At 48.0% G+C, this 27631-nt stretch overlaps 1 protein-coding gene across 1 annotated transcript in view; it reads right to left on the bottom strand.

Moving 5' to 3' along the window:
- LOC147886072 (E3 ubiquitin ligase BIG BROTHER-related-like) overlaps positions 1–19626 on the bottom strand; it is a 44904-nt gene extending 25278 nt beyond the window's left edge. Inside the window, exons 1-2 of the mRNA XM_087395637.1 lie at positions 19156–19626; positions 18767–19008 (exon numbers count right to left, since the gene is read on the bottom strand). Coding sequence (XP_087251763.1) covers positions 18767–18970 — 204 coding nt within the window. The 5' untranslated portion in view covers positions 18971–19008; positions 19156–19626. The remainder of the gene's footprint in view (positions 1–18766; positions 19009–19155) is intronic.
- Between the last annotated feature and the right edge of the window lie 8005 nt (positions 19627–27631).

A 27631-nucleotide genomic window follows, 5' to 3' on the forward strand; every position in this document is an offset into this window, starting at 1 on the left:
GAGGAGCAAAGAAGGACGCAGGAACACTTGGTCAACTACGCGTTGATGACAGAGGTGATCCGTGCTGAAGAACCCAAGTGTCTTGAAGAGGCACAGGGTGATGAAAGGTGGATGGAGGCTATAGTGAAGAGGCAAAGGGTTACCGTCTCTATAACCCTGTTACCAAGAAGATAATTGTAAGTCGCGATGTGGTCTTCTCAGAACAGCCGCATCAATTGGAGGAGGATGCTTCCTTCCCAGACAACCAGGACCAGAATATCCATCCAGTACCACCACCAACAGCAAATCGAACTCCCCCAACGGTGCTTGGGAGGATTCAAGATAAAGAAGATGAAGAAGAGCCTGCAGAACCACAACGGCAACGGCCATTTTCGAAGTGGGTAAAGCAGCTTTTCGACGGCAGAGAATCTCCAACCATTGAGGAGGAACCATCCGAACACCGCCGGTCCAAGAGAATAGAGGAGCAAAGAAGGATGCAGGAACACTTGGTCAACTACGCGTTGATGACAGAGGTGATCCGTGCTGAAGAACCCAAGTGTCTTGAAGAGGCACAGGGTGATGAAAGGTGGATGGAGGCTATGCAGTCGGAGTATGGCTCCATAATAAAGAACAACACTTGGGACCTTGTGGATCATCCACCAAAACGCAAGGTAATCGGCACCAAGTGGGCGCAAGAACACTTGGTCAACTACGCGTTGATGACAGAGGTGATCCATGCTGAAGAACCCAAGTGTCTTGAAGAGGCACAGGGTGATGAAAGGTGGATGGAGGCTATGCAGTCGGAGTATGGCTCCATAATGAAGAACAACACTTGGGACCTTGTGGATCGTCCACCAAAACGCAAGGTAATCGGCACCAAGTGGGTGTACAAGACCAAGTACAAGTCCGACGGCACGTTGGATAAGTACAAGGCTCGGCTCATGGCAAAAGGATTCGCATAGGTACATGGTTTTGATTATCAAGATACTTTTGCTCCCACAGCTCGACTAACCACAATTCGCAGTGTTTTGGCTTTAGCTGCCCAGGGAAGTTGGCATGTGTTTCAGATGGATGTAAAATCCGCCTTTCTGAATGGAGATCTCAAGGAGGAGGTATACGTGGAACAACCACCGGGTTTTGTGATCCCCGGTTCAGAAGGTAAAGTATGCAAACTGAAGGAGGCACTTTACGGGCTGAAACAGGCCCCACAAGCATGGTACCAGCGAATTGATGCCTACTTTCTGCAAAACGGGTTCAGGAGGAGCCCATCTGATGCAAATTTGTATATCTTCAGAGAAGGAGGCAAGTGTATGATCGTGGTCCTTTATGTGGACGACCTTGTCATAACAGGGAACCATGAAGAGAAGATCTCGCAGACGAAGCATTTGCTAGGAAGAGAGTTTGGAATGATAGACCTCGGACTGATGCATTTCTGTTTGGGGATTGAAGTTTGACAGGAGCTGAAACAGATCTTCATTTCACAGCTAAAGTGTGCTGGAGAGATACTGAAGGCATTTAGCATGGCTGAGTGCAAGACAGTTGGTGTCCCTATGGAGGTTGACGTGAAGCTCTCGAACGAGGATTCATCACCATTGGTAGACGAAGCGAAGTACAGAAGACTTGTGGGCAGTTTGATTTACTTGTGCAACACACGGCCAAACATCAGCTTTGCGACTGGTGTACTAAGCAGGTTTTCCAATAAGCCACGGGAGAACCATTGGAGAGCAAGGATGCGGGTGCTGAAATACATCAAAGGCACACTTGATTATGGCATCACTTATACCAAGGGCAACATCTTGACCGGATTCTGTGACTCGGATTGGGCAAGAGACGTGGACAGCAGGAGATCAGTGATAGGTTATTGTTTCTCACTTGGATCTGAAGATGTGTCATGGGTCAGCAAGAAGCAACCCACAGTTGCTCTTTCTTCTACCGAGGCTGAGTACAAATCAGCATGCTTTGCTTCCTGTGAGGCAGTGTGGTTGAGGAGGATTTTAGGGGACATGGGTGCAGTGCAGAACAAACCTACGCAGTTATCGTGTGACAATCAGAGTTGCATGGCAATTGCAAAGAACCCGGTGTTCCACGCTCGCACAAAACACATTGAGATTCAATATCACTTTGTACGCGAGCTCATCATGGATGGAGAGGTCGACTTGGTGTACTATCCGACTACAGAGAATGCTGTGAACATCTTCACGAAGGCTCTTGGAAGAGACTTGCTGGAGAGGCATCTTCATCGACTAGGCATTGGACCGAAAAAGTAAGTTCACTTGCGGGTGGACATTGAGGGGGGGTGTTAGATATCAATTCTCCACTCTCATGTAACTATGCGAGAACTAGCTAACTCTACTTATAAGCCCCCCATATGAGGAGAAGGCATTTGAGCAGCTCGGTTACCCAGTAGGTCCTGGTTTGGACACCAGATGGGGGCCATGTGTGGCCTGATGGCTGGACGGAGTTGGCACACTGCCAACTAGGCTACATGCAAGTGCGGGAAGGCATCACATGACTGACCCCACTGAGGGTAGACAGAGCTTTTCCCGAGGCAATCCACTCTCGGGTTGTGGGGCCCATTTGGAGCCTTAGATGATCCCGGATGGCTATGGGCCGAATGGGAAACGTAGGTTAGTTGCTCTATTTTGCGCACCGGTTCTATCGTATGGTCGGTGGCCTATTTCGAGACCGACCCCCAGTCGACTGTTTTGGGCGGGCTGGGTCGGTCACCCAATTGAGCCTAACCGACTACGACTGGTGGCTATATAAGAGCGAGCCCGTGAAGCTCATTTCATCACTAGCTACAGCAACCCTGATTCCTCAGCATCCAACCTCCGTCCTCTACTGCTTCCACCTTGCCATCGAAGCTTCTTTCACAGGAGCGCACGGCTGGGAGGCAGCGCCATCTATTGCATCAGTTCTACAGTAATCAAATTTTTTGATTCTCCATACTATCTGGTTTTCTCTCTTGCGTACGAGATCTTGCTATCTGTTGAGCACAGACGTTGTATTATTTTCTTACAACCTCGACGACCAGTGGATCACCCAATTGAACTTATTCCTGGCAGTAATCCACCGTCGAAACCTCCTTATCAGGTTTCTTACACTCAAAATGAAGAAATCCAAAGACAAGCGACCGAACTACTCGACAAAGGTCATATTCGGCCCAGTGGCAGCCCTTTTGAATCTCCTGTACTACTTGTGGAAAAAAAGAATAAGTCAATGCGCCTCTGCATCGACTACCGAGCCCTCAACAAGCTCACTATCAAAAACAAGTATCCATTGCCTCGCATCGATGACCTCTTCCATCAACTTCTACACGCAACACAATTCTCAAAGATTGATCTTCGTTCAGGTTATCATCAAATTCGCATACGAGAAGGCAATGAGTACAAGACAGCTTTTCGAACAAAGTATGGACACTATGAATGTTTGGTCATGCCTTTTGGGTTAAACAATGCCCCGGCCACATTCATGACACTAATGAACAACATCTTCAAGCCTTTCCTCGATAAGTTTGTCATCGTTTACCTCAATGACATCCTCGTTTTCAGCAGATCCCTACATGAGCACAAACAACATCTTCACCAAGTTTTTGAAGTTCTCCGCACAAATTCTCTCTACATCAACGTTGAGAAGAGTGAGTTCTTCAAGACCCAACTCGAATATTTGGGACATGTTATTTCAACTCAAGGCATCTCTGTGGATCCCAAGAAGGTCGAGCTCCTATGTCCGAATTATTGAAAAGCACAACAGTTTTTCAGTGGCTTCCCGAAACACAGTATAGTTTCCAACAACTCAAGCAAGCACTCACTACCACACCAGTTATGGCTATTGCTGACCCAAACCTTCCATTTGAGGTCATGACCGACGCTTCCGACATCGCTACAGGAGCAGTCTTGATGCAGGAAGGCAGAGTTATTGCTTTTGACAGCCATAAACATTCTGATATCCAAACCCGATACCCGGTTTATGATAAGGAGTTTCTTGCCATTGTACATGGGAAACATTATCTCATGGAAGCTGACTCAGTGATCAAGACAGACTATCACTCTCTAAAGTATATCTCTACTCAGCTAGTCATGAACGCTCAACAAGCACGCTGGGTTGAGAAAATGAAAGCCTCCTCCTTAAAGCATGGAAACCCTTGGTAATGCCCCAGTCCCTTCAAGGATACCTTAGGCACATCTACCACACAATATCGTGTTCAGATTGCACAACCAGCCCATTTCGGAGCTTTTTCATCATGGGTCTTCTGTGTCACATGCCCTTCCAGTGACTTGGACCACATCCTATACCTTCTGCGTGAGGCACCTCAATTACATTACTTCCTCAGCACAGCCCGGGTTGTGTTTCACGAAACACGTAGATACCCAGAACCCAATATTCCTCACGAGTTTGATGTCCATCTTTGGAGAGACTTTTACCCCTCAGCTTCAGCATCTCCAGGGTACTCTCCACCTCCTTCAGCTCCCAGATATCCTCCTGCACAGGTTGTATCTTCCCCAAGACAATATTTACACTCTGAAGGTACTCCTTCTCCTGGATACCCTCCATTCCCAACAGCAGCTCCTTATCCCTTCTCAAATCCGTGGACTCTACAACCTACCCCTGTACTCTCACGAGCAATAACACCCACTTCGGCATCACCAGTGTTACCTCAAACAAGACCTCCTTTACCAGATTTCCACGGGTGGTTCCATCCTGCCTCGCCTGCCACCTCCAACATGAGCAACCTCAGGGAGCAGCCCGGATCTTCTTCCAGGAATGGTACAAACTAGAGTGCAGGTTCGTGCTCTTCTCACAGGGACCTCAGATATGTCGCAACGCTCGCGTGCAACCTCTCCGGAGATCAGCGACTCAAGTCCAAAAAAAGACCCCTGAAGTCATCTTACAAGGCGAAGCACTACTTCAAGTTCAAATTTCCCAGCTTCAGGACAGCATCTCCGACTTGGTGGATTGCCCAAGAATATCGTATCCGACAGAGATCCTAAGTTTACCAGTCACTTTTGGATTTCATTGTTCGAATCTTTGGGTATAACTCTACTGTTCAATTCAGCCTACCACCCAGAATCAGATGGCCAGACTGAAAGAGTCAACCAAGTTATGGAAGAAATGCTTCGACATTATATTCAGTCACGCCTAGCAGCTTGGGAAGAGTATCTACCACTCCTTGAGTTTGCTTATAATAACTCTTTCCATAGTGCCATCAGCATGACTCCATTCCAAGCAGCTTATGGGCATACTCCGATCGTACCAACGAATTTTGTACTTCAACATCGAGTGGCCCTAGTTGATCAACTGGTTCAAGAAATGCAAGACATTCTACTCCAAGCCAAGGATCATATGCGAAAAGCGCAAGAGCGGTATCAACAGTCTACCAACAAACATAGACGTCACCTGGAATTTGACACTAGTGACATGGTGCTATTATTTGTAGCCCCATATTGCTATAAGACGGTCAAGTCTATGTTTCCTAAGTTGCGACCAAGATACTATGGACCTTTCCGGATCGTCAAGAAAAATTCACCTTTAAGTTACAAATTGGAATTACCACCATCATGGGGTAAAATCCATCCGACATTTCATATTTCTTGGCTAAAGACGTACATTCCAGGTGATGAAGCAGTTCCTCCTGCAGGTGATTATGTCCCAAAAATCGAAGACGATTATGTTCTCCTTATTCCTGAGCATATTCTCGACCATCGACAACGAGAGACTCGACATCGACTTATCATGGAATTCCTTGTTCTTTGGCGAGATCTAGACGACTCCGACGCTACTTGGCAATCTGATATAGACTTACAGCAGTACCCTGACATTTTACAGCAGTATTTTCAGAACTTACCGGGATATTTTCTACATCAGTTCATTATCTCCACCAGGGTCTTATTTTGAGTGGGAGGGCATCTGTGACGTATTCCTTTCTCTATACCTTAGACTTATGGATGGTTTGATGAATGGACACTTGTGGAAGGGTATGCCCTTTCGTTGGGACACTTCCTATGAGGCACAACCCTTCACAAGAGACATTCTATTGAAGAGACACTATCATTGTAATGTACCCTCTCATCAAGGGTCACACCCTTCACAAGGGGTACACACCTCTTCATGCACATACAGTTTAGTGTACACACCTTTTCATGTGTGACTCTTCACTCTCTATATAAGAGAGGCCCAACTGTATGGATGACACACTACAGACACTCAAGCAATACAAATATTCCTTGTTCTCTGCTATTTCAGTCTCCTTTCTGTTCCTTAGCACATTTCTAAATATAGTAAATCTAGGATTTCTTACATCCTGGCTGTAGCTGCTCTGAATTGAGATGGGTTTGGCTATAGGGTAAAGAGAAGTCACGTAGAGAGGGAATGTTGGAAGTATAGGGGCATGGCACCTGCATAATGTTGTGGGTCGATGGATTCGTAGGGAGAAGAGTTGAGGCTGCCATATGGGCAGCAAGATGGCTCCCACATGGGCGGCAGAAAGAATTCCTTCTTCATGATTTTTTGGGGCAGCCCAAAGGGCCACCAATATCTATGTTCAGGGCTGGCTGTGGGACTGGAGAGAGCCCAGCCAGGAGAAAAATGGAGGGCCAAAGGTGTGCAAAGGGAAGCTTAGGTGTGGGTTTTATAGGCCCAGCCTGGTTGCCAGCATATTGGTCAGCCAGATCTGGTTCCAGGTCAGGTGATGCAGCATGGCATTGGGCCCTATAAAAGGGGGCCCCAATGCAGGGTCATTTGTATGTTGAGTCACTGGGCATTTCAGTCCATTCCAGTCTGCAGATCAACATCCTGTTAAGCAGCAGAGGAGTGGCTGAGTGCAGCAGTAAAAGTGAGTTCAGTTCAGAGTACTGCAGACATCAGCCTGTAAGGGGGCAGATCTAGGTGCATACATTGAGCCACAAGGGGAGCACAAGATTGCCAGGGGTGAGAAGCAAGCAGAGCTCTACCAGAAGTAGCTACTGAGGCACACAGCAGATTTGGAGATCTGTGATAGATGGAGTCTTAAGTGGTCTCCAAAATCAGTAGAACTTGCTACAGGTGTACGTACATTTTCGAAATCTGTTTGTAACGTTTTCTACATCCATATGAGAACTATCATTGGCTCGACATCTGTGTATTCTTTCTCTCTCCAAGTTCCGAAAGTATTCTCTATCGGATGCAACTTTTCTCAATCGGGGTCTGCAAGGACATTCATCTAAATGTTGCATTAGCACTGCTATTTTCCAGACAAATGTAGGTGTGTTTTCCAACAACAGGGGAAGGATGGAAAGAAGGGAAAGAAGGCTTTGGGAGAAGAGTAAGATGCTTGGGGGAAGAGGGCTGCCGAGGGATCCACGGGTGGGGATGCACCAAGGAGAGGGGTAATAAAAGCTGGGGAAGTCGAAGGGGTCTGGCATCTTGATGCTTCCCTCCAAGGAGGGAAGTGACTCCACTATAGGCAGGATCACAAAGGGGATAAATTGCAATCTCATTGAAAGGTTTGCTCCTCTAAGAGCCTAGCCAAACTCCCTGATTGGTCACTCTAAGGAGTCCCTACTCCATGGCAGAGACCGGTGCTAAGGGCGAGCTCTTAGTCAACTATGCTGCACTTACCTATGCCAAACTCCTGAGTGATCACTCTTAGGAGTTGCTCCTCCATGGCAAAGACCGGCACTTAGGACGAGCTCTTAGTGATCTATGCTGCACTTTATTCTTGATTGCTGATTGTGTGAAGGCTTAGGTGTGTCTACAAGCTGACAGGGTCAATTCTCCCCCCTCCCTACAGCGGTGCGATATCTAAATCGAGGCCATGCCTTGGCCACATGGCCCATCTCAATGTACCTAGACACTACCTAGAAAGACTGCCTACATCAATATGCTAACAAACCCCACGCCCCCCTCCTCCTCCTCATGGAACAACTTCCGGGTCACAACTAAGCACAACTTTGGATATACATCAAGACTAAACATACAATCATAGGAGTCTCTAGAAACCTTGCCAAAGTAGATAGCAACCGATAACAAGAAGTCCCTATACTCCCTAGGAAGCCCTCATGATGCTTGGTCTCCATATCCTACGCTGTAATTCATGGTACCATAGGATTACAAAATGCTTCAGAATTGGCTCACTTAGTCTCTGTTGTGGTGAGTTGATGCAACACCCATAAATAATTGTGCAAAGCTAGGCTAGCCTGGAACCAATATCAAACCGCTTGTGGATGTGAGACCAACTATATGATCTACCCTATAGCACTTGAACTACATGCTTCAATTATTGTTTGCCACGAAGGAAAGGAGCTAGATGCACAGCAAAGTCTGAAAACTTTGTCACCTTCGATGTGAAATCCCTGTGATATCATTGTTTGTAGCAAGGATGAGCAAGAGCATAGAGGGCTTCTGAAGGTAATGTTTATTCTTAAGTCAAATCAGTTGTTCATCAATGCTAAGAAATTGAATTCTTCCTATCAAAGATCCGCTTTCTTGACCACATGGCAGAAATTGAGATATATCCAAGTAAGTAGAAGGGTGATCATCGAGAGGCTAGATCTCAAGAATGTACGTAAGATTAGGTATTTTCGTGGCCTATACTCCTTTTACATGAGATTTCTTATCACCTGCACCTAAAGCCTCACCATTACATGATTTGACAAGGAAGCCTAGATCTTTCATGTAGAAACCTAGAAAGGAGGCAGCTTTTGAGAAATTGAAGGCAATTACTTCAGCTCTTGTGTTAGTGATGTCAACTTGCATAACAATTTGTAAATTAAGCAAATGCTTGCAGTGACTTATGCAATTCCTGTTTGGAAATATCATTTCCTAGGAATTGATTTTCTCATTCAGATTGACATAAAAGTGTTCGACATATGCGTTGAGCAGTAATATTGAGATTCGGCATACACCTGGAAGGGGCAATGTGGTTGCAGATTTTTGTAACGAAGACCTTAGTACATGCGACTTTAGCAATCCACATGAGAAGCTAACTGCCATGAACGATGCATATACAAGGATGATCTAAAGTTCTCTCACATATGGGCAGGGTTGAATAAGGAAAGAGGACACAAGGATTATTATTTACATGCTGGATATGTTTGGCATCAAAGCTGTATTTGTGTTACTACAAACTTTAGGGATAAGGTGATTGAGGGATAATATAATCCCCCATTTGCGGGTCATAGGGAAATGTCTCGTACTTTGGCACAGCTAGAGAGAGATTTCTATAAGCAACAAATTTGGAACGATGTTTAGCAGTTCGTTACATCTTGTTCATCTTACCAAAAGGTTAAGTGGAGACCGTAAAGCTTATCGCAGCTTTTCCAATTCTCGATTCATCTCGGGAGCATATTGCAATGGACGTTGTCTGTCTTCCCAAATTCATGAAATGATTTGGATAGTTATTGACAAGTTTAGTAAGTGAGCGCAGCTCATCTCTTGCAAGACACCGTGATTTCCACTGAAACTGCCTCACCATTATGATAAGGACTTTTAATTCATCATGGTATCCCGAAGACCATTGTTCATATCGTGACACTAAGTTCACTAACAACTTTTGGAAAGCTTTGTTCAATAATTTGGGAACCAAGTTGGAATGTTCGTCTTCTTTACGATCATCCTAAGCTTTGGAATTGCATATAACAATATAGTTCAATTATCCATGGGTAAGACTTAATCCAAGGTTATTTCTGGTAGACCCTTGCCTACATGTCATGCGCATGAAGGATGAGGTATTTGTGGCTAATCAATTTATAAAGGATTAAAAATCAGCCTATGATTTCTGAAGAACCACATTCCAATCACAGGAGCACTAGAGGATGTCCGCCAATAGGCAACGGAGAGCAATACAGTATACATAGACGTGATTGGGTATTGCTGAGATTCCGCAAAGCAAACTTAAAGAAAATCACGTCATTTATGTTAACCTTGCTTTGCATTACTTTCGTCCTTTTTAGATTGAGCACAAGATCAATGATATTTCTTTTCAATTGCGTCTACCTTTTATATTGGAAGATCCATAATGCTTTCCATCTCAGTTTACTCAAGACTTGAGAGACCTATACTTGCATCTACTTTGGATGAGGCACAACCAGAGGTCATTGATGAGGATGGATTAGTAATACTGGAGCAAATCCTTTGGCATAAGGATTTGCATACCCATGGAGGACCTTACGAATGCAAGTAATTGCTGGAATTTCAAAATTACCCCATTCAGTGGTTTAATCACCAATATCGCACTAAGTATCCTCAATTGATTCATCCCCAGTTAGCTATTGTTAGCCTAAGTTCATTAGCCTAAGTTCAGCTATCATAGCAATGGAGGAAATGTAACAGACTAATGTTTCCACGCATATTTATTTCACTTTCAGCTCTTGTATTTATTATTTATTTGTGCACATATTTACTAATCACATGTGTAAGTGTTTGTGTGTGAGAAGAGCAAAGGCTCGGGATTACTCACACCTACACAGCTCCTGCAAGCCCTCCTCCCCCTCTCCGTAGCCTCTACCTCCCTACCTTCCTCCGCCTCACCTATGCCCTCGCCTCGCGCCCCTCGCCCCTCGCCCTCGCCTTGCGCCCCTCGCCCTCGCCTCACGCCCCTCGCCCCTCGCCTTGCCTCCGCCACCACGCCCTCACCTCGCCCCTCGCCCCTCGCCCCTCGCCACCACACCTCGCCTCCGCCCTCTGCCCTCGCCTCCGCCGCCGCCCTTCGCCCTCGCCTTCAACCTCCGCCCTCGCCTTCGACCTCCGCCTTCCGCCCTCTGCCCTCGCCCCGACCTCCGCCCTCGCCTTCGACCTCAGCCCTCCGCCCTCGCCTCGCCTCGCCACGCCCTCGCCTCACCCCCCCGCCCTATACCCGCCGCCTTGCCTCACCCCGCCATCGCCTCCTCTTCCTCCGCCCCGCCTCGCTTCGCCTCGCCTTATCCTCCTCCATCACACCCAGGCTCCATCCCTCGCCTATCTCCCCCCCTTTTTGGTGGCAGCCTCTTCCTCATCGGAGGTCTCGCAGTTTGTCATGGCGGTATGGCGGCTCCTTGCTCGGAACCGGAGGCCCAGCCAGACCCTCCCTCTCCAAATGCCTACCGCGTGATCTTGACAGAGCAACAGTCGTCTCGGGTACAACAGGTTGCCAATGACTTCGCCCTCACTTCAATCTATGGCAGAGTCATTGGACACTCTCCCTCCAAACCAGCCATCAGGGATTGGCTTCAATCCACTCTTATGCTAGAGGACAGCCACATCGAGGAGGTGGCCCTTATGGGAAGGGGCATCTTCTGGCTTAAACTCTCCACTGCGAAAGCTGCGAGCAACCTGATTGCTGGTTCCCCCACATCTGTGGATGGAAAGATCATCATGATAGTCCCTTGGTACCGAGGATTCAGCGCAGCGGACTTTGATGCTCGTTTCCACATACCTCGCCACCCAGTGACGCTAGTTTTTCCAGGCCTTGCTGCTGAGTTGCAGCCGATAGTCAGGGACCTGGGCTCCCACTTTGGCTGGGTGATGCATGACACTTTCGTCGACGAGGTTGCTGCAGCAGGAGCTCCCAGAGTCCGTGTGGCTGTGGCAGACCCTGCGTCCCTCCCTGCAGTGATTGAGATCGTGACAGGATGCTGGCAGCATTACTCAGAGCATGGTAGTCACAGGACAGCCAGGCCAGTGCCTGAGGTGTCACGGCTTTGGGCACCTGGCTGCTGCTTGTCCACGCTTCTCCAGCTCCTCTCGGCCCCCCCCGCCCCCCCCCACAACCCCCTCCCCCTCCCTCCGGGCAGCCACGTCAAGAAGAGCAGAGGCAGCCGGAGTCCGGTCCAGAGGTGGCTGGCGGCTGGACCGAGGTCAGGGACCGAGGTCAGAAGGAAAAGAGGAAAGAATAAGAAGACTTCTGCCAAAGGCAAGGAGGCAGAGGTTACCCAACCTACAGCAGCGCCTCAGAGACCTGACAGGCAGCCGCCCCAAGGTCCTGGGAGAGCTTCTTCTTCGTCTGTAGCCCGCCCTCCGTAGCCTCAGGTCCCCCTCTCTTCCGATCCCCAGCTCCCTTCCACTCAACCCCAGCCCCTACCCCAGCCGCAGCCCCCTTTTCCTGACCTGCAGCATCAACCCCCGCCTCTTCCTCTTCAGCCCCCTCCTCTTCCTCTTCAGCCCCAGCCCCATCCCTCCTCCCCCGCCCCTCTCAGCTCTTCCGTAGTGTCAGCTGCACCGGTGGTTCCTCAGCCGCGTGCAACCCCCACTCCCCCTCCTCCGCCCCCCCCGCTAGTCGTTTATGGGGAGTCTGAGTTGCCTACCCCTCAGCCTCCTTCCCCTTCCCCACCCCAAGCAAGGCACCCCGAGACTGCACCACCCCTGGAGCAGTCTTCCTTGTCTGTTAGCCCGGCCCCCTCAGTTGCAGACTCTGGCGGGCCTCAGCTCCAAGAGAGAGAGCTTCCTCGCGACTTCTACAGGTCCGGTCCCTGGAATTACTTGGATGTGGCCGACCTCGGGACCTTCCCAGCTTGCCGCGACATCAGTATCTTCATGCTCCGTAAAGGGGCGGATGGGAAGATCGCAGCCTTGGCCCCGAGGGATGGCCCCAGCTTTGCTTTCACTTTTCTCAGCAACGGCACCGAGATTTGGACAGACGACTCGGTCTGGGAGGCTCTTAGAGAGCAGATGCACGCTCAGATTTGCTCCTGGATAGGCCCGTCGGGTGGACAGCTTCTCGAGACTCAGTGGTCCGAGGGTGACGTGCGCCTGCGGTGGCGTTGCGCCGCCAAGCGTTTCAGATTGATTGTGATCCTCAGGCCCCCTCTGTCGTGGCCCCTCCCCCAGGATGTCAGAGCCTGGACTCCTCAGAAACTTCACGCCTTCTACGGGATGACTACCTCAGAGATCTCGAGTTGGCTCGAGAAAGCGTTTGTCCATGGCACCAAAGGCCTCACGCCTTTGCTAAAAGTTTTGAAGAACGGGCAGGATGACCCCGCCTCCCCTCCAAACCCTCACCAAAGCGTCAGCGCCTTCATTCCGAAATACCAGCCTCTTCATCGACCTCAGCCGCGAGCAGACAGTTGTTCGCAGCCTACCAGCCCTCATCATGAGCTTACACCTTGTCTCCTGGAACGTGAACGGGTTTCATTCTTCTGGCACCCGTGGTCCTAGGAAGCTCATCTTGAGACAGGAACTTCAACCAGCAGTGATTGGTCGCTTGGATATACTCCTGCTCCAGGAGCATAAGCTTTCAGTGGCTCATACCCGTAGCTGCGGGAAGATCCTCCCTGGACACTCTCACACTTATTGGGAGCCCTCGATCGGTGCACAGGGGAGGAGTGGCGGTGTCTGCACTTTCGTTTGCGAGTCGTTTGCCCAGGGAGTTTTTGGCCATGGTACGTTGATCCCAGGCCGTGCACTTTGGGTTGGCCTAGAGTTGGAGGGCTCCAAAATAGGAATCCTCAACATCTATGCACCCACAGACCTCCGATGCAGAGCCACCTTCTGGAGGACACTCACAGAGATTCTCCCAAACATGGATTCGTGGATTGTTGGAGGTGACTTCAACAATCTAGAGACTTTGGAGGACCAGCAGGGCAGAGGACCAGAGTTTACAGGTATAGCTCAGGCAGAGCAGTCCGCTTGGGACTCCTTTATCTTCGCGACAGGAGGTAGGGACAGCTGGAGAGACCCATCCTTCCGCCGATGGCACGGGAGCTTGGACTTCTCGTGGAGCTTCCGCAGGGAAGGAGGCAGACTCCTGGAGAGACTGGACAGATTTTATGTCAGTGATTGGGCCATCAGCAGAGGTGGTCAGGTGGGTGTAGTGCCAGGGATGACACTCTCCGACCACGCGCCAGTGCTCTTATCACTAGACTCAGCAGCTCAATCCCTTCCTCCCCGTTCGTGCAGGATTCCTGATTCCATCTTCTCTAGGGAGAAGGTGCGTAGTAGTATCGGTAGCCTTTGGGACAGAGATTGGGGCGAGTGCGTGGATCTGGTAGAGTCGGTGGCGCAGACTCTGCAAGAGTCCAACCAGATTTGCCAGCTCGCAGCCCTTCAGGTTCGCCAGGAGTGGTGGGGCAGAGAGAGAGCTCTTCGTAGGGACCTCGCCTCCATTCAGCGACTCCAGCAGGCAGCTCCGGGTTCGGAGGAGCTTCGGATCCAGGCCCTTCGAGCCAGAGCCCTTCTTGAGGAGACTCTCCAGCGTCGCTCAGAGTTTTCTTATCTGGACACATGGCCAGAGGGCAGCAGGTGACCAGCTCCGGAGTCTTAGGATAGCGAAGGGGCACATCGTTACCGACCAGGAAGAGGTCTTGGGGTTGGCTACCGACTTCTACAGGACTCTTTTCCAGCAGGATGCAGGAGGCCTTGATGGCCATCGATGGGCAGAAATGCCCTGGCGAGGATGGGCTCTCTCGCGCTTTCTTCACCTCTTTCTGGGATCAGATCCATCAGCCCCTCCTAGCAGCCCTCCAGAGGATTTTCAGCAGTGGACATATGCCAGAGAGCCTCTCTTCGGGATTGATTTGCCTCAACCCGAAGGGAGGAGACCGACAGGAGATCCGTCAATGGCGCCCGATCACTCTCCTCACCACTGCCTACAAATCCTTGCCAAGATGATCAGCGCCAGAGTTCGGCCACTACTTCCTGACCTCACTCATGACACTCAGACAGGCTTTGTCTAGGATCGTAGTATCCTGGATAATGTCTTCACCTTCTCAGAGGCGACGGAGTGGGCTCAGCACAACGGGTCGCACTTAGCCATCCTACTTCTCGACTTTGAGAAGGCCTACGATCGAGTGGACTGGTCCTTCCTGGAGGGTACTTTGGAGAGACTTGGATTCCCAGTAGGATGGATTCAGGGTATCTCAGCGTTATACACGACAGCTTCCAGCAGGGTCATCATCGGCGGCAGGATGGGAGAGCGATTTCGACTGGAGAGATCAGTGCATCAGGGTTGCCCCCTCACTCCTTACCTGTTTCTCTTCTTCGCCCAGGCGATGACATACTATCTTCGGGCGAGGTCGACCGGGATCCGGGGTGTTCGCCTTCCCATCAGGGAGGACACGGAGCTCCTGGACTCGGAGTATGCAAATGACACAGCGCTGTATGTTCAGGATGATGAGATGATGCTGGAGAGGGTGAGGCTGGCCTTAGAGGTCTTCTGCTCGGCAGCCGGTGCGAAAATCAACTGGAACAAATCAATTGGTTTTCTCACAAACCCTGGGGCATGCTCACAGTGGGGCATGCTCACAGTGGGGGAGGTTTTTGGGTTTCAGATGGATCCCGCGGGGGCAGACGGCTAGATATCTCGGCTTTCAAGTCAGCCTGGACATCACGCCAGCTCAGCAGATTCTCCCGGTGCTAGATTCCATTCGACGGAAGCTAGCTTTTTGGAGCACTACTAAGCTCTCTCTTGCAGGTCGTGCTCTTGTAGTCAACCAGGTTCTCCTGGCCACGGCCTGGTATGTGGCCTCTTGTTGGTGCTTTTCGAGATCCTGCGTGGCACAGCTCAGGAGGATGGTCCGGAATTTCCTGTGGTCTGGGGGGGATGGTCTCAGAGATACCAGAGCCAGGGTAGCCTGGCAGACAGTCATTCTTCCACAGGCTGAGGGTGGCTTGGGGGTCATTGATCCTGAGCTTCAGAGTCAGGCCCTGCTGGGCAAGTTAGTTATCCACCGTTTGATCCCAGGGGGGCAAACGTGGAAGATGTTACTTCAGCAGGGGATCAGTTCTTGCGTCCCGCGCCGAGGTGGAGAGTGGCTACCGTCCCTCCGGTGGATCTTCACCTCTGCACCACTTACTCACCCTCACTCCCCGCTCATTCGTAGCCTTCTCACGGTTTGGAGGCGACTCCATCTCAGTCTCCTCCAGTCCCCTCCTAGCAGTCAGGAGGAGATCGACCGCCAGCCGCTCATCTGGAACGATCAGGTCAGAGATACCTTGGGCCTTCAGCTGGGGGAGAGGTCACATATCCCGTGGGACGGCTGGATGCGAGGGCCAGCCCGGTCCCTTCGAGTTTGGAGGGACACTTACAGACACTTGGAGACCGTTGCTCTAGCAGCCGCAGCCGGAGGTGTCCGTGGAGCTCAGGCGAGACGCACAGAGATAGACGGAGCGATTCCTACCGGTTGGTTGATTCCACCCGAGATTCAAATCCTCATGCCTGGTGATGCCCGTTGGCTTGGACAGTTCACCCCCCGTGGCATCCCACTGGTGGTTGCAGGCCGGATGGACAACACCTCTGTATCCTTCTTCGCGGTTTTGGGGGACGGCCAACTCAGGAGAGAGGGTGTGCTCATCGACCCCCTTCTCTCGTGGCAGAGGGTTCGTGTCGTAGGCCTCGTGGGGAAGGTTTGGCGGAAGGTTTGGCGGATCGATCCTAGTATAGAGCAGGATCAGCTGCAGTTATGGCGACTTTGGCTTTGGGAGGGGCGGGCCCTGTCAGAGCTTGATTGGGACCCAGGTGAGTGGAGATGGCCAGAGGTTGTGGCAGGCCAGAGGCTGACCCCTTTCTTCGCTTACAGCACGACATTGGGCAGGAGAGTTCTCGGGAGGATGCAGAGCCGCCCGCCCACCCAGCGGCCCAGTTGGTATGCTCAGGGTATCTCCAGGCTATTTTTGCAGGCCTTCTGGAAGGCCTTGTGGGAGAGCTGGCGGCCGCGGAAGATTTCCTATTTCCTTTGGCTACTCGCCTACGAGGGTCTTCCAGTGGGGAGCTGGTTGCAGCAGATTGGTCAGGATGGACTTTGTCAGATTTGTCATGAGGACGAGGAGTCACCAAAGCACTGCCTGTGGAGCTGCACTCGCGCCCAGGAAGTGTGGAGGTGGACCTTCGGGATCCTTACTCGCGCAGCACCGGAGTTAGGTTTGATCACCTGGGGCGCGTTCTGCTGGTGCAGCACCACACCTGGCTATCATCAGTTGTTCGAGGCAGGCCCGCAGGACCCCATGTTCCTTATCACACAGGGGACTTGGGGGCCGCTTGAGGGCATCCCGCAGCACTTGGCAGAGGCAGACACAAGATCTCAGGAGAGGCAGCCAGTCTGGGAGATTATTAGCAGCATCGTCGGATGGCACATTTGGACCTCGCGCTGCGCGCAGATCCTCGGTGGTACCTCTCTTTCGACTGCCCAGGTCATGGCCGACATCTGGAGCGAGATTATACATACACTCAGAGGCCAGTGGGACCAGATACAGGGGGATTCCCGGGCTGTCCGGGAGAAGCGGAGACGTTTCCTCCGAGATTGGGATACGCAGGGCCTCTTCTTCGAGCATACTTCTCAGGGCCTTCAGTGGCGCTATTCACCGCCTCTCTGGCTGTTTATTCACACCCGCCTGATCCCTCCGTGAGAGAGAGCTTTTTGTTTCCACTTAGTGCTGCGTCCGATTTGTGAACGCAGCCCCGTCAGCTGCAAAACTGACCCCATGTATCTTGTTTTTTCGAAGTAATATAATCAGCACTGTTTTTTCGGCAAAAAAGTGTTTGTGTGTGAGTTCTTGTTACAAGACTTCACACTCAGCTGGTTATCTTCATTACACTGAGTGTTTTGTGTGAGCTCTTGTTACAAGACTTCACACGCTCATTTAAACTTTGGCTTCCGACTTCTTGGAGATCAAAACCATATGAAAATGAAGAAACCAAATGCAATGGTGACAAGATAGCATCACTTTTTTGTTTTTTTGGTTGGCAGCATCACTTTTAAGGACTAGTTGTCTATAGTAGTCCATTGCTTTTCATTCAACAATATTTTAGAGAACATATTTTCTCCTAACGATATTTTCTTTTAATCCTGAAGTGCCGTTGACTAGTATGTCTTACAAACGTGAAGCTGGAGCTGTAATATTGTATATAATATCTTTTCCAATTTTATCCTAAAGTGCTGTTGCCTAGTCCAAAGATGTATGTGAAATACCCTCATAGCTTCTCTCACTCCCACCTTTTTCCTTCTTCTACATGGTCAATATGTTTCTCATTTTGAGTCACAAGATCCCTCTCAAAGAGTTCTTTCAGCCAGATCACTTGGACCCCCACGAGACCAGGCCTCGACATGATCGTGACCCAAAGCAAGTGACTCAATAGCTCAGACAAAGCGCAGATTACACTTGGGGATATCCCCTCCCTGTTTAGTGTCGGGGCTCGGTCGACAGGGGTTACTGTAGCCCTTGTTAGGCGCAGAGCTATGACCAGGACATGTCACAGGGCCGCACCCGTGAGTGGCCGACAGCGCTCTATCACCGATTTCATGCCTCCATTGCCTCATCCACCCTGACGTCTTGATGATGAGATTGATATGTAGTCGACCACCGACACGACTGTTGTACTTACCCTCACAGCTCGTTTGTACCAAGATTTTCACAGTCTCATAGACCCATCGGTCTTCCAAAGACTTTAATAAAGACTCTCTCTCTCTCTCTCTCTCTCTCTCTCTCTCATTTTGAGCCTCCCAGTTCTCCCACTCCCCCTCACCCTCTGCAGCTCTCACACATCATAGCTAGGTTGCACTTTACCTTTATTATAGGACAACAGGCCACTTTACATTTTCATGTCCTTTTTCATAGACGTATTGCTTTGTAATGGGTCCCATACGCTGTATTTGGCCTCTCTAGAGGTTAGTATAATCATCCTCCTCATGGTTGTTGTGGGAGTCATTATCATCTCTCTTTCTCTCTCTCTCTCTCTCTCTCATTAGAGATACTTGAGACGCGTTAGTGAATTATGTTAAAGTCCTTCTACTAGACGACCAAATTATGTGCTCCTACAACTGATTATGAGGGAGGAACTACTTCAAAAGAAGCTGGAAAAGCTAGAATAACGAAAGCACATTGCACGCTAAATTTAACACACCTGCTGCTGGAGTGTCCGTGCCAGAGCCAGATCTGTGTCAAGCTGAGTCCGGCTGCCGAAAGGCTGGTTGGATCTATTGTAAGGCGCAGAGTCCAGTGAGATAGACCCTTCCTCACCTCCAATCACGCCGTTGTGAAATTTCGCCGAGTCTACCTGCGCTTCTTGCTTGTCTCCATCCAAAAACGATTTAGCTGAATTTTTCATGATACCAAATTGATTGTTCCCTTATACTTAAGAGACACCTGCACGCCGGTCCACAAACTCCTTGTAAACAATAAATTGCTAAACGGAAGTTGTTGCATTGTATTTCGCGATAAGTCAGTCACTAAGATACATCGATGGCTTGGTGACAAAGATAACCAAACAAAGTCTGGAGAAAGCGACTGCACCCTTAGTCGTCCAAAATGTGCCGGAAGAGAGAGTGAGCAGGCTCGATAGACGATCGGGTACAGTGGGGTGCTTTCCTTGGAGTTTGAACAAAGGAAGCTTGTCAAGGAGAGCTTATATCGACTCGGGCTCTCAATTTTTGAATTTTAGATAACGGATACTTCTACCGCAAACGCATTTAAATTCTCTCTCCCTCTCTGTCTTGTGCGTAAATTGCCAGAGTGCAGACTGCAGAGTCCTAAGTTCTACGGTCCCCACCTCTACATCTGCATCAGCGTGTCCATCACCTTGAGTTACATCTCCATCTGTGTCATCGTGTCCTCTCGTCATCTCACCTCCAACTCGGTCACCCATTTACATCATCACGTGCGTCGTGCCTGATCGCGATCACTTGGTTGTCCGCCACTCTGACCTCCATCAGCCCACTTGCCTGTCCACTACCGCTGTCTCCGTCACCTCCTTGATGTCTCCATCACCTGACTCTCCACCACCTGGAGACTATGTGTATACGACAGAGAACCCATGGTCTCTTTTTTTATTTTTTTACAGGTTATCAACATTAGAACAATATGAATTTCATTCATGTGGCCTGCCCTAGATGGTGAGCGAAAAAGGGGGCGAATTGCAAGCTGTGTGTGTGTGAGAGAGTGAGAGAGAGAGAGGAGGAGGAGAAGAAGAAGAAAAAGGGGCGGAGAAAAAAGTGGAGGATTTGAAGGGATAAACAAGAAGAAGAGGAGAGAGAGAGAGAGATAGAGAAAAAGGTGGAGAATTTCGTGGGATACTCACATGCTCCTCCAATCAATGCATGCAAAAAAGGTACATAAAAATAACTAAATACTTGATTTTTCTCTTTGGAGGCCAAACGATTACTAAGGCCTACCCATTGGGGGCAGGTCAAAAAGAGGCACAAACTAGGGTGTGGTACGCCGCCTAAGGGGAATGAATGAAGAGAGTAATCTATAGTATGTTGATTATAAATAACGATGAAGAAAGGATGACATGCGGTGTTTGAAAAAAAATATATATATAGATATAGATATGTATATATTTTATAAAACCACATATAGTGTGGGCGGGGAGGCAGCACGCTTCCTTCCCCAAATAGTTATAATCTGAGGGAACGGTCCCTTACTCATGCGTTGAGATTGTAATCGCTGAGAATATTAGCGCCAAGATTGAGTATCGTGAATATGTAAGAGAATAATATATTACCTAAATCTCAATGAGTGTATCTGTATTCCAACTCGAGCATCGACCAAATTCTTGTCATGACTTCTTCCATCATTTGCCATGGAAATCATGTCTCTACCTCCGAAGCGGTTTCTCGATGTTGGAGAGAGAGGACGGCAGAGCCAACATACGATCCAAAGAGTTGAAGTTTGTGAAATATATAGATTTAGAGGCCTTCAAAAGTGTTCATGCTTTCCATCAAGAGCTTTTCATCGAAAAGCATGCGTTTCATCAAGTGTTGTAGGCCTTCAGATCAAAATTAAATCCAAGGTTATATTAGGACATGTGGCTCAAGGAGAGGCCAAGAAACCCAAAATTCCCCATAGGCTGCCTACTGTAAAGAAGGGAAATTACAAAATTTAGCCGCTGCTACGCAGCCACACACACTACCCACTCAAATCTACTAGACACTCCTTTATCACATGATCATCCAAGGTCACCACTAGGTCAGTCAGAGTAGTCCAAGTCAAGTGCCAAATAGCATCCACCCAAACACCCACATTCACTGACGCTCCAAACATTATCTTGTTCTTGATGCACGGAATACCCCAAAAGATTGCTGCCCGGATGTATGACCAGCACACTACGAGTGTAGATACGAGTGTAGACGGTAGATTGGTTGTCTCACCAAAAAGGACAAGCCACCATTTGGCACCAAGGTTGAATTTCCCCATCAAGCCTATAGTCCTTATGCACCCAGCCACCAAGCTCCAGATTCTTTTCGCAACCACACAGGACCAAAAGAGATGAGATACATCCTCTACTCCACGACCACACAGTGGACAACACATGTTAATCTCTTTCCACCTCGCCATTCTTCCCCTGAGGAGGAGCCACTTATGCATTGCTTTCCAAAGAAGAAACTGGTTTTTCCCACCTTGCAGCCCCCCCAAATTTCCTTAAAGCAATCCATCCACCACTTAGGTGATCTTCTTACCTTCCATTTATTATTCAGGAGCTTCCACATCGAGACTTTTTCCATCAGACTACGGTGCATGGCATTAGCCGCCGTAGTCCCACCTTGTTTACTAACCACTGATTCACCCACTAGTCCTGAGCGGGGATCAGATTAGTCGGCCAATCCTGTTGAATAGCACCCAATACATCTGCCAACACATTCCATTTGGTGTCACTAAGCTGATACTGATCTACAATCCAAACCCTGGATCTCCAATCGAATCTCCGTTCATCCCAAAGGTTAAGCCAAACTCTCAACCCTTTATTATGCATCGCCCTTGACAATTCAAGATCCAAGTGGGCAACCGACTCCTCAATAATTGAGATTGCCTAGCTCTACCACGGACTTTCATGGAGGCTGGCATCACCCCGCAAGCCTGCCCAACCTTTCCATTGCATAAACTGACCACAGAGTTTCCAACTGCCACTAAATCAAACCCCCAAATCTTTGTGGGAAATCTAGAGCAAATGGCATATACTAGTTGAGATCCTTCCAAGTACCTAACCCTTCCCCCTTACAATTTTTCAACAAACCACTTTACACAGACCATCCATGGGGCATGAGATTTGAATAACTTCGGAAGCCACTTAGCCAAGAGGGCCTACATTCTTTGTGTCAGCATTTGAAATTTTGAGCCCCCCTGCAACTTTAGGGGCCTTTAAAGCTTCTCATGTTTCCCCATCCTCTAGCCATATGAAAGCCCTGAAGAGTTTGTCAATGTCTATCCAATGTGTCTTTTTGAATTGCCAAATCGATGCCAAGTAGGTAGTGGAGGCTGCCAGGATATGTTTAATGACCAGGCATCTAGCATTCCAACCTAGGGTGACCCTGCTCCAAACTCTGAGCTTCATCTTCACCTTCTCTTTAAACCAGTCAAACCATTGCCTAAGTGAGATACCCACCCCCAAGGGGGCTCCAAGATACCTTATCATTTCGCCCCTCTTTATCTGCTTACCCTCAAACTGACTCACCCAAGTGGGTTCTTCTCCAGCATTAGATCTTATCACAAAGGATTTTTTGTAGCTACACTTGGAGCCTGAGACTTCACAGAATTTTCCAATTACTTTCGTCAAGTTTTCTACGCTATCACTGCAGACATTGTCACCATGTCATCTACAAAGAGCTTAGAGTAGAATTGATCCCTAGACCTTGCCTTGCTCAATCTCTTTTTTAATTCCTGCAACAACTAAAGGCATTGTTCCCACAACAAAAGAGCAAAGGGGCCAGCAGGCACGCCTAGTGCACTGATCTTTTCAAGTCAAACCTCCCCACTACTTCACCATTAATGCACAAAACTACAGAGGCATTTACAAATAAGGCACCCACCATATGCCAAATATATTGTCCAAATCTAGCTTCTCGAGGATCTTTGAAAGATAATCCCATCTGATACGATTGTAGGCTTTGTCAAATTCAAATCCCAATAACACCACTTTAGTGCAAGATTGTATAGCAAAGTCCAGTGCGTACCAACATTTAAAATGTTCTCAAAGATCTCTGATGAACGCTTTTTGCTCCTTGTCAACTATGTTTGCACACACATCCCTTATCCTATTGGTGAATGCCTTTGCAAGCATTTTGTACAAGGTATTTAACATAGTGATGGGCCACCAGTCCAACCCAAATACAATTGGGTCTCTTCGGAAAAAACTTCATTAGGCCAACATTGACGTCTGCCTGACAAGGCCCCATTCTGACAAGCAAAGCCTACCATCTCCACAAAATCTATTTTAATAGCACCCCAAAAGAATTCACTTGTGGGTCTGCTTGGACTCAGGGTCTTCAAGCAATCCAGGGCCTCCTGCAACTCATCCTCTGTGAAGGTTCTATCCCAGTAAGCTTTCTGCATAGGGGATTTTCTATCCTGTGTCTCCTATAAGACACATCCAATTGAGACTCCCACTGAGAATCTGAAACACCTAGGCCATGCACTCTTTTGGATAGTTCCTTCTCGAATACATCCACCACATGCTAGAACTTAGAATGTATCTTCCCCTCTCCATCCATCACTCGGACAATTGTCTCTTGCCTAGTTCTTCTTGACTGCTTAGAAAAAGAACTTGGAGGGACAATCCCCCAAAGACAACCAGGTCTGTCTGCTGAATGTGCATGCTCTATCAACTCTGCTTAATTCTAATCCTCTCATGCATTCCTCAGTTTCAACTAGGAGGGTCATTGCCACTGAATACTCTGAAAATAGATCCACCATAGTTTTGATGCATGACCATGCCCAAGACACCTGATGCTTTAGTTCCCTTTCCCGCAGTTTCTTTTGTCAGCTCCAAGTATTTGCAAATGACATTACCTCTCTTATGGCCACATCTCATCTATCGCTCAGGTTCAAGATACCCACTATGGCAGATGATCAGTTCCTTTTAACTTCATCATAGATTTCCACTGACTTAAGGCATTTCTGCTCGTCCTTGAAGGGGATGTCCCTAGATCTACCTACCATGCCTAGCAAGATAAAGAGCGATTCTAGTAGGGCATGATCTAAGATTCCGCCATGCAATAGCCACCTTCCACCCATTGGATCTTGCATTGACAAGGTCTCCTCTGAAGCATACAATCGATCAAGCCTTCTTGCATGAAATTTCGGCCCCTTCCCCTTATTGCTCCATGTAAAACCTCCCAAGCCCTTCAGATCTAATTCTTGGCAATCTAAAATCCATTGGTTCAGGTTTAGTGAAATCTAGGCATCTGATTCCTCACCCGCTATCTCACCTCCTTCAATAGATCTATTAGTCGAGGATTCTACCATATTCCAATCACCTCCCAGGATCCATTGATCACCATACAATTTTTCAAGTAGCAAATCCCAACAATTCACCCTCTTGTTAGCTGATTTGGGGCATACACATTGACCGACTTGAAGGAAAAGCTTGCAATCTCAACATCTATCCCCAAAAGGCATCCTACCTACCTCATCGTGAAATAGTTCTTTACAATTGATTGATGGCGTTGATAAAACTGTTCCCCCTTTGAGGGTAATTAATGATAGCAAAGAAACCTATTTTCTCTAATGCTAGCCACAAGCCATCAACGTGTCTGCATTTTATCTCCTCTAACCTTTGAGACCTGGGCCCCATGAACCAAGTGATTATTGAAGAACCACCTAGCGAGTGGGAGGAATTGGACTATGCCCCCTTAGCAATTGACTCCATGCCATATGAAGGCTCTGTACTAATCCGGCCATATAAGTCACTACATCTTGCAAGATGGACAGAACGTCTTGATGTACCAAACCGCTCCAGTACCTCAAAGAGACTAGGACATGAGCACCTTGACCCGAAGTCCAGCAATACATTATTACACATGCCAAGGGCCAGACTAGGCCAACGAGTGCCCTTACAAAACATCGGCCAACCAACCGCTGATATCTTGTATTTGTCAAGTTGGCCGATGGAGCGACAGCCCGCCTCACCTACCACATCTGGTTTGTTGTAATGGATTTCCATGGATAATCGAATGAATATGATTTCATTCTAGGGAGACCGACCATGCGTGCTGTAGGTCTACTCCATGATTGGTGGTCCTAAAAAAGAATCTATTTGCACAAGAATGAGCAAATCATGAGTCAACCTCCAGACATGGAAAGCCCACCTGATGACTTGCAATTTATTCAGAGCAGCTGAGTCAATGGATACTACGCAAAGAATCAATCTGTAAATGTATTCCAAGCATGTAATGAGGACATGGGGGAGGACTGGGATGGACACTGGTACACTCCACTGCTGCCAAAACCCGAGCTCCCACAAAACTGGATGCACATCTTTGCGACCATAGATGCAGTTGAGAAGACATGAACAAAAATGGTGGCCTACGATTCCAAGGTGTCAGGGACCATAGTTCCCTTAAACATGATCAACATCTCGAAGGCACCAGAGGATGGCCAAGGGGTGCAAAAGTGAAGACGGATCTTTACTGGTTGAGATATGTGGGTGCCGTTACCACACACCATGAGTTCTCTTCTAATTGGGGAGCCAAGTTGGATAGAATCAAGGCTCCCCTAGGATCCCTTAAGGAAAAATAAACCCCCCTATTCGTTAGCTAAGGATCCCTTGGAAGTTAAAACTTCATAGATATACAAGGCCCTAAAGCCCAAAAACACCAAGACTTCTCTTAAGGAGAGGCAACCTATTCCAAAAGCCGTAGAGGTTGACGAGGAAGAGGAGAATGATTTACATGAGGTCCCCAAGCATTTTAATGCTTACACAGTCCATGACTGCAAAATACTTCTTGAGAAAGCTCAAAGGATAGCAGAGGAAGGGAAGCAACATGGGTATGATGGTCTGGCCAAGGTCAAGTAAGTGGACCTTGCATTAGAAGGTGAAGACCCCAAAATAATCTATATAGCCAACAATGGCCTCACTCCGGAGCAAGAATGGGATTTAATTGACCTCCTACATGAGGAGTACATGAGTATCAAGATTGCTTCGCTTGGAAGTACACTTGATATGAAGGTTGTGTTGCCCGACGTCATACAACACACCACCCTTATGATGGATGATATTAGATTGGTGAGGCAAAGATCCTACCCAATGAATTCAAAGTATGCAATGATTGTGAGGGAAGAGATACAAAAATTAATTGATGCAAGATTCATCTACAAGATCAAGTATACAGACTGGGTATCCCCCATCGTCATAGTGATAAAAAAGAATGGCAAGATCATAGTGTGCATAGATCTAAAAAAGGTAAATGTTGTGACTCAGAATGACCACTACCTCTGCCCTTTGCAAAGCATGTTCTAGAAAGAGTTCCTGGGAAAAGGAGGCTTATATCTTCCTAGACGGATTCTCTAGATACAATCAAGTATCTATAGCATCAGGGGATCAATACAAAACCACATTTGCCATGGATGATGCTCTTCGGCCTCACCAATGCCCCCACAATATTCCAAAGGCTAATGATCATGGATTTCAAAGAATATGTAAGGGATTTCCTGTTTCTAGATGATATGTGTGTTCGTTGCAAATGGGACGATCACCTTCAATGCCCGAGGCTTGTGTTCAAAAGATGCCATCTCTACACAATCTCCCTCAATCCTCTTAAATGCCAATTTTGGGTTGAACATGAGGTCATCCTCGAACACGTTGTGTCCAAAAATGGGGTCTCCACAAATTATAATAAAATCGAACTCATCTCGGAACTACTACCCCCCAATAATGCAAAGGGTGTACAAAGATTTATGGGGCATACGGGCTATATTCATAGATTTATCTATAATTATGCCGAGATTTCCAGCCCTTTATATAAATTATTAATCATTTTCTATTGGACAGAGGAGTGCCAAACCTCCTATGAATCTCTCAAACTTTTTCTGGCATTAGCTCCGATCTTGCGAGCATGAAACTAGACTTGATATTTCATGTCCACATTGATGTCTCTAAGTTTTCAATAGGGTGTGTGTTGGTGCCACCAGGGAAGTGTAACGTGGATTACCTGATATACTTTGCAAGTCGCCAAATGAATGATGCAAAGATGAACTATACCATGATTGAGAGGAAAGGTCATGCTATGGTATATGCTGTAAAAAAGTTTAGGCATTACTTGTTTGCAAACAAATTTGTCTTCCACCAGGCCCTCCTCTATTTGGTCAATAGACCTTGCATGATAGGACACATCATGCGGTGGATGCTCATCCTTCTAGAGTTGGATTTCACCATAGCCTTACAAAAGGGATGCACCCACTTTATAGCTAACCACGTGTATTGTATTTCCACTGGAGAATAGACGACACGAGTGCAGTGTGATAGGAGTGGAAGATGATCTTTCCGATGCCCTACTATTCCTTGCGGATTTGATTCTATAATGGGCTCAAGAGGTTGGACACTTCTTAGCTAATGGGTTCCCTCAAGATTATGGTGGTTGACTCTCTTTGTAGATGCTACCAAGTTTGTGAAACACTTTGATCCCTACCAACAAGCCTCCATACCTTGCACCCATGATTATATGCCTTTAATCGGAGTGCTTACAAATCAACCCTTCAAAAATGGGGTATCGATTTTGTAGGACCAATCAGTCCAGCAGCTAAAGAGACTCACGCCCGATATATTATCATGGCCATAGATTATTTCATGAAGTGGGCAGAAGCCAAGGCCATTAGGAAAGCAGATGCAAGGACATCCACTAAGTTCTTGTATGAGAATGTAATATCATGATTTGGACTCCCCATAGAAATTGTGAGTGATTAAAGGACACACTTTGTTAATGATACAATTCACATTCTAATCTGTAAGTTCCTCATCATCCATAGGAAATCCACACCCTATTACCCTAGAGAAAAT

The sequence above is a fragment of the Dipteris shenzhenensis genome, chromosome 24 (assembly GCF_047967505.1).
Source record: "Dipteris shenzhenensis isolate YYH24624 ecotype China chromosome 24, Dip_SZ_1.0, whole genome shotgun sequence".
Classification (NCBI taxonomy): Eukaryota; Viridiplantae; Streptophyta; class Polypodiopsida; order Gleicheniales; family Dipteridaceae; genus Dipteris; species Dipteris shenzhenensis.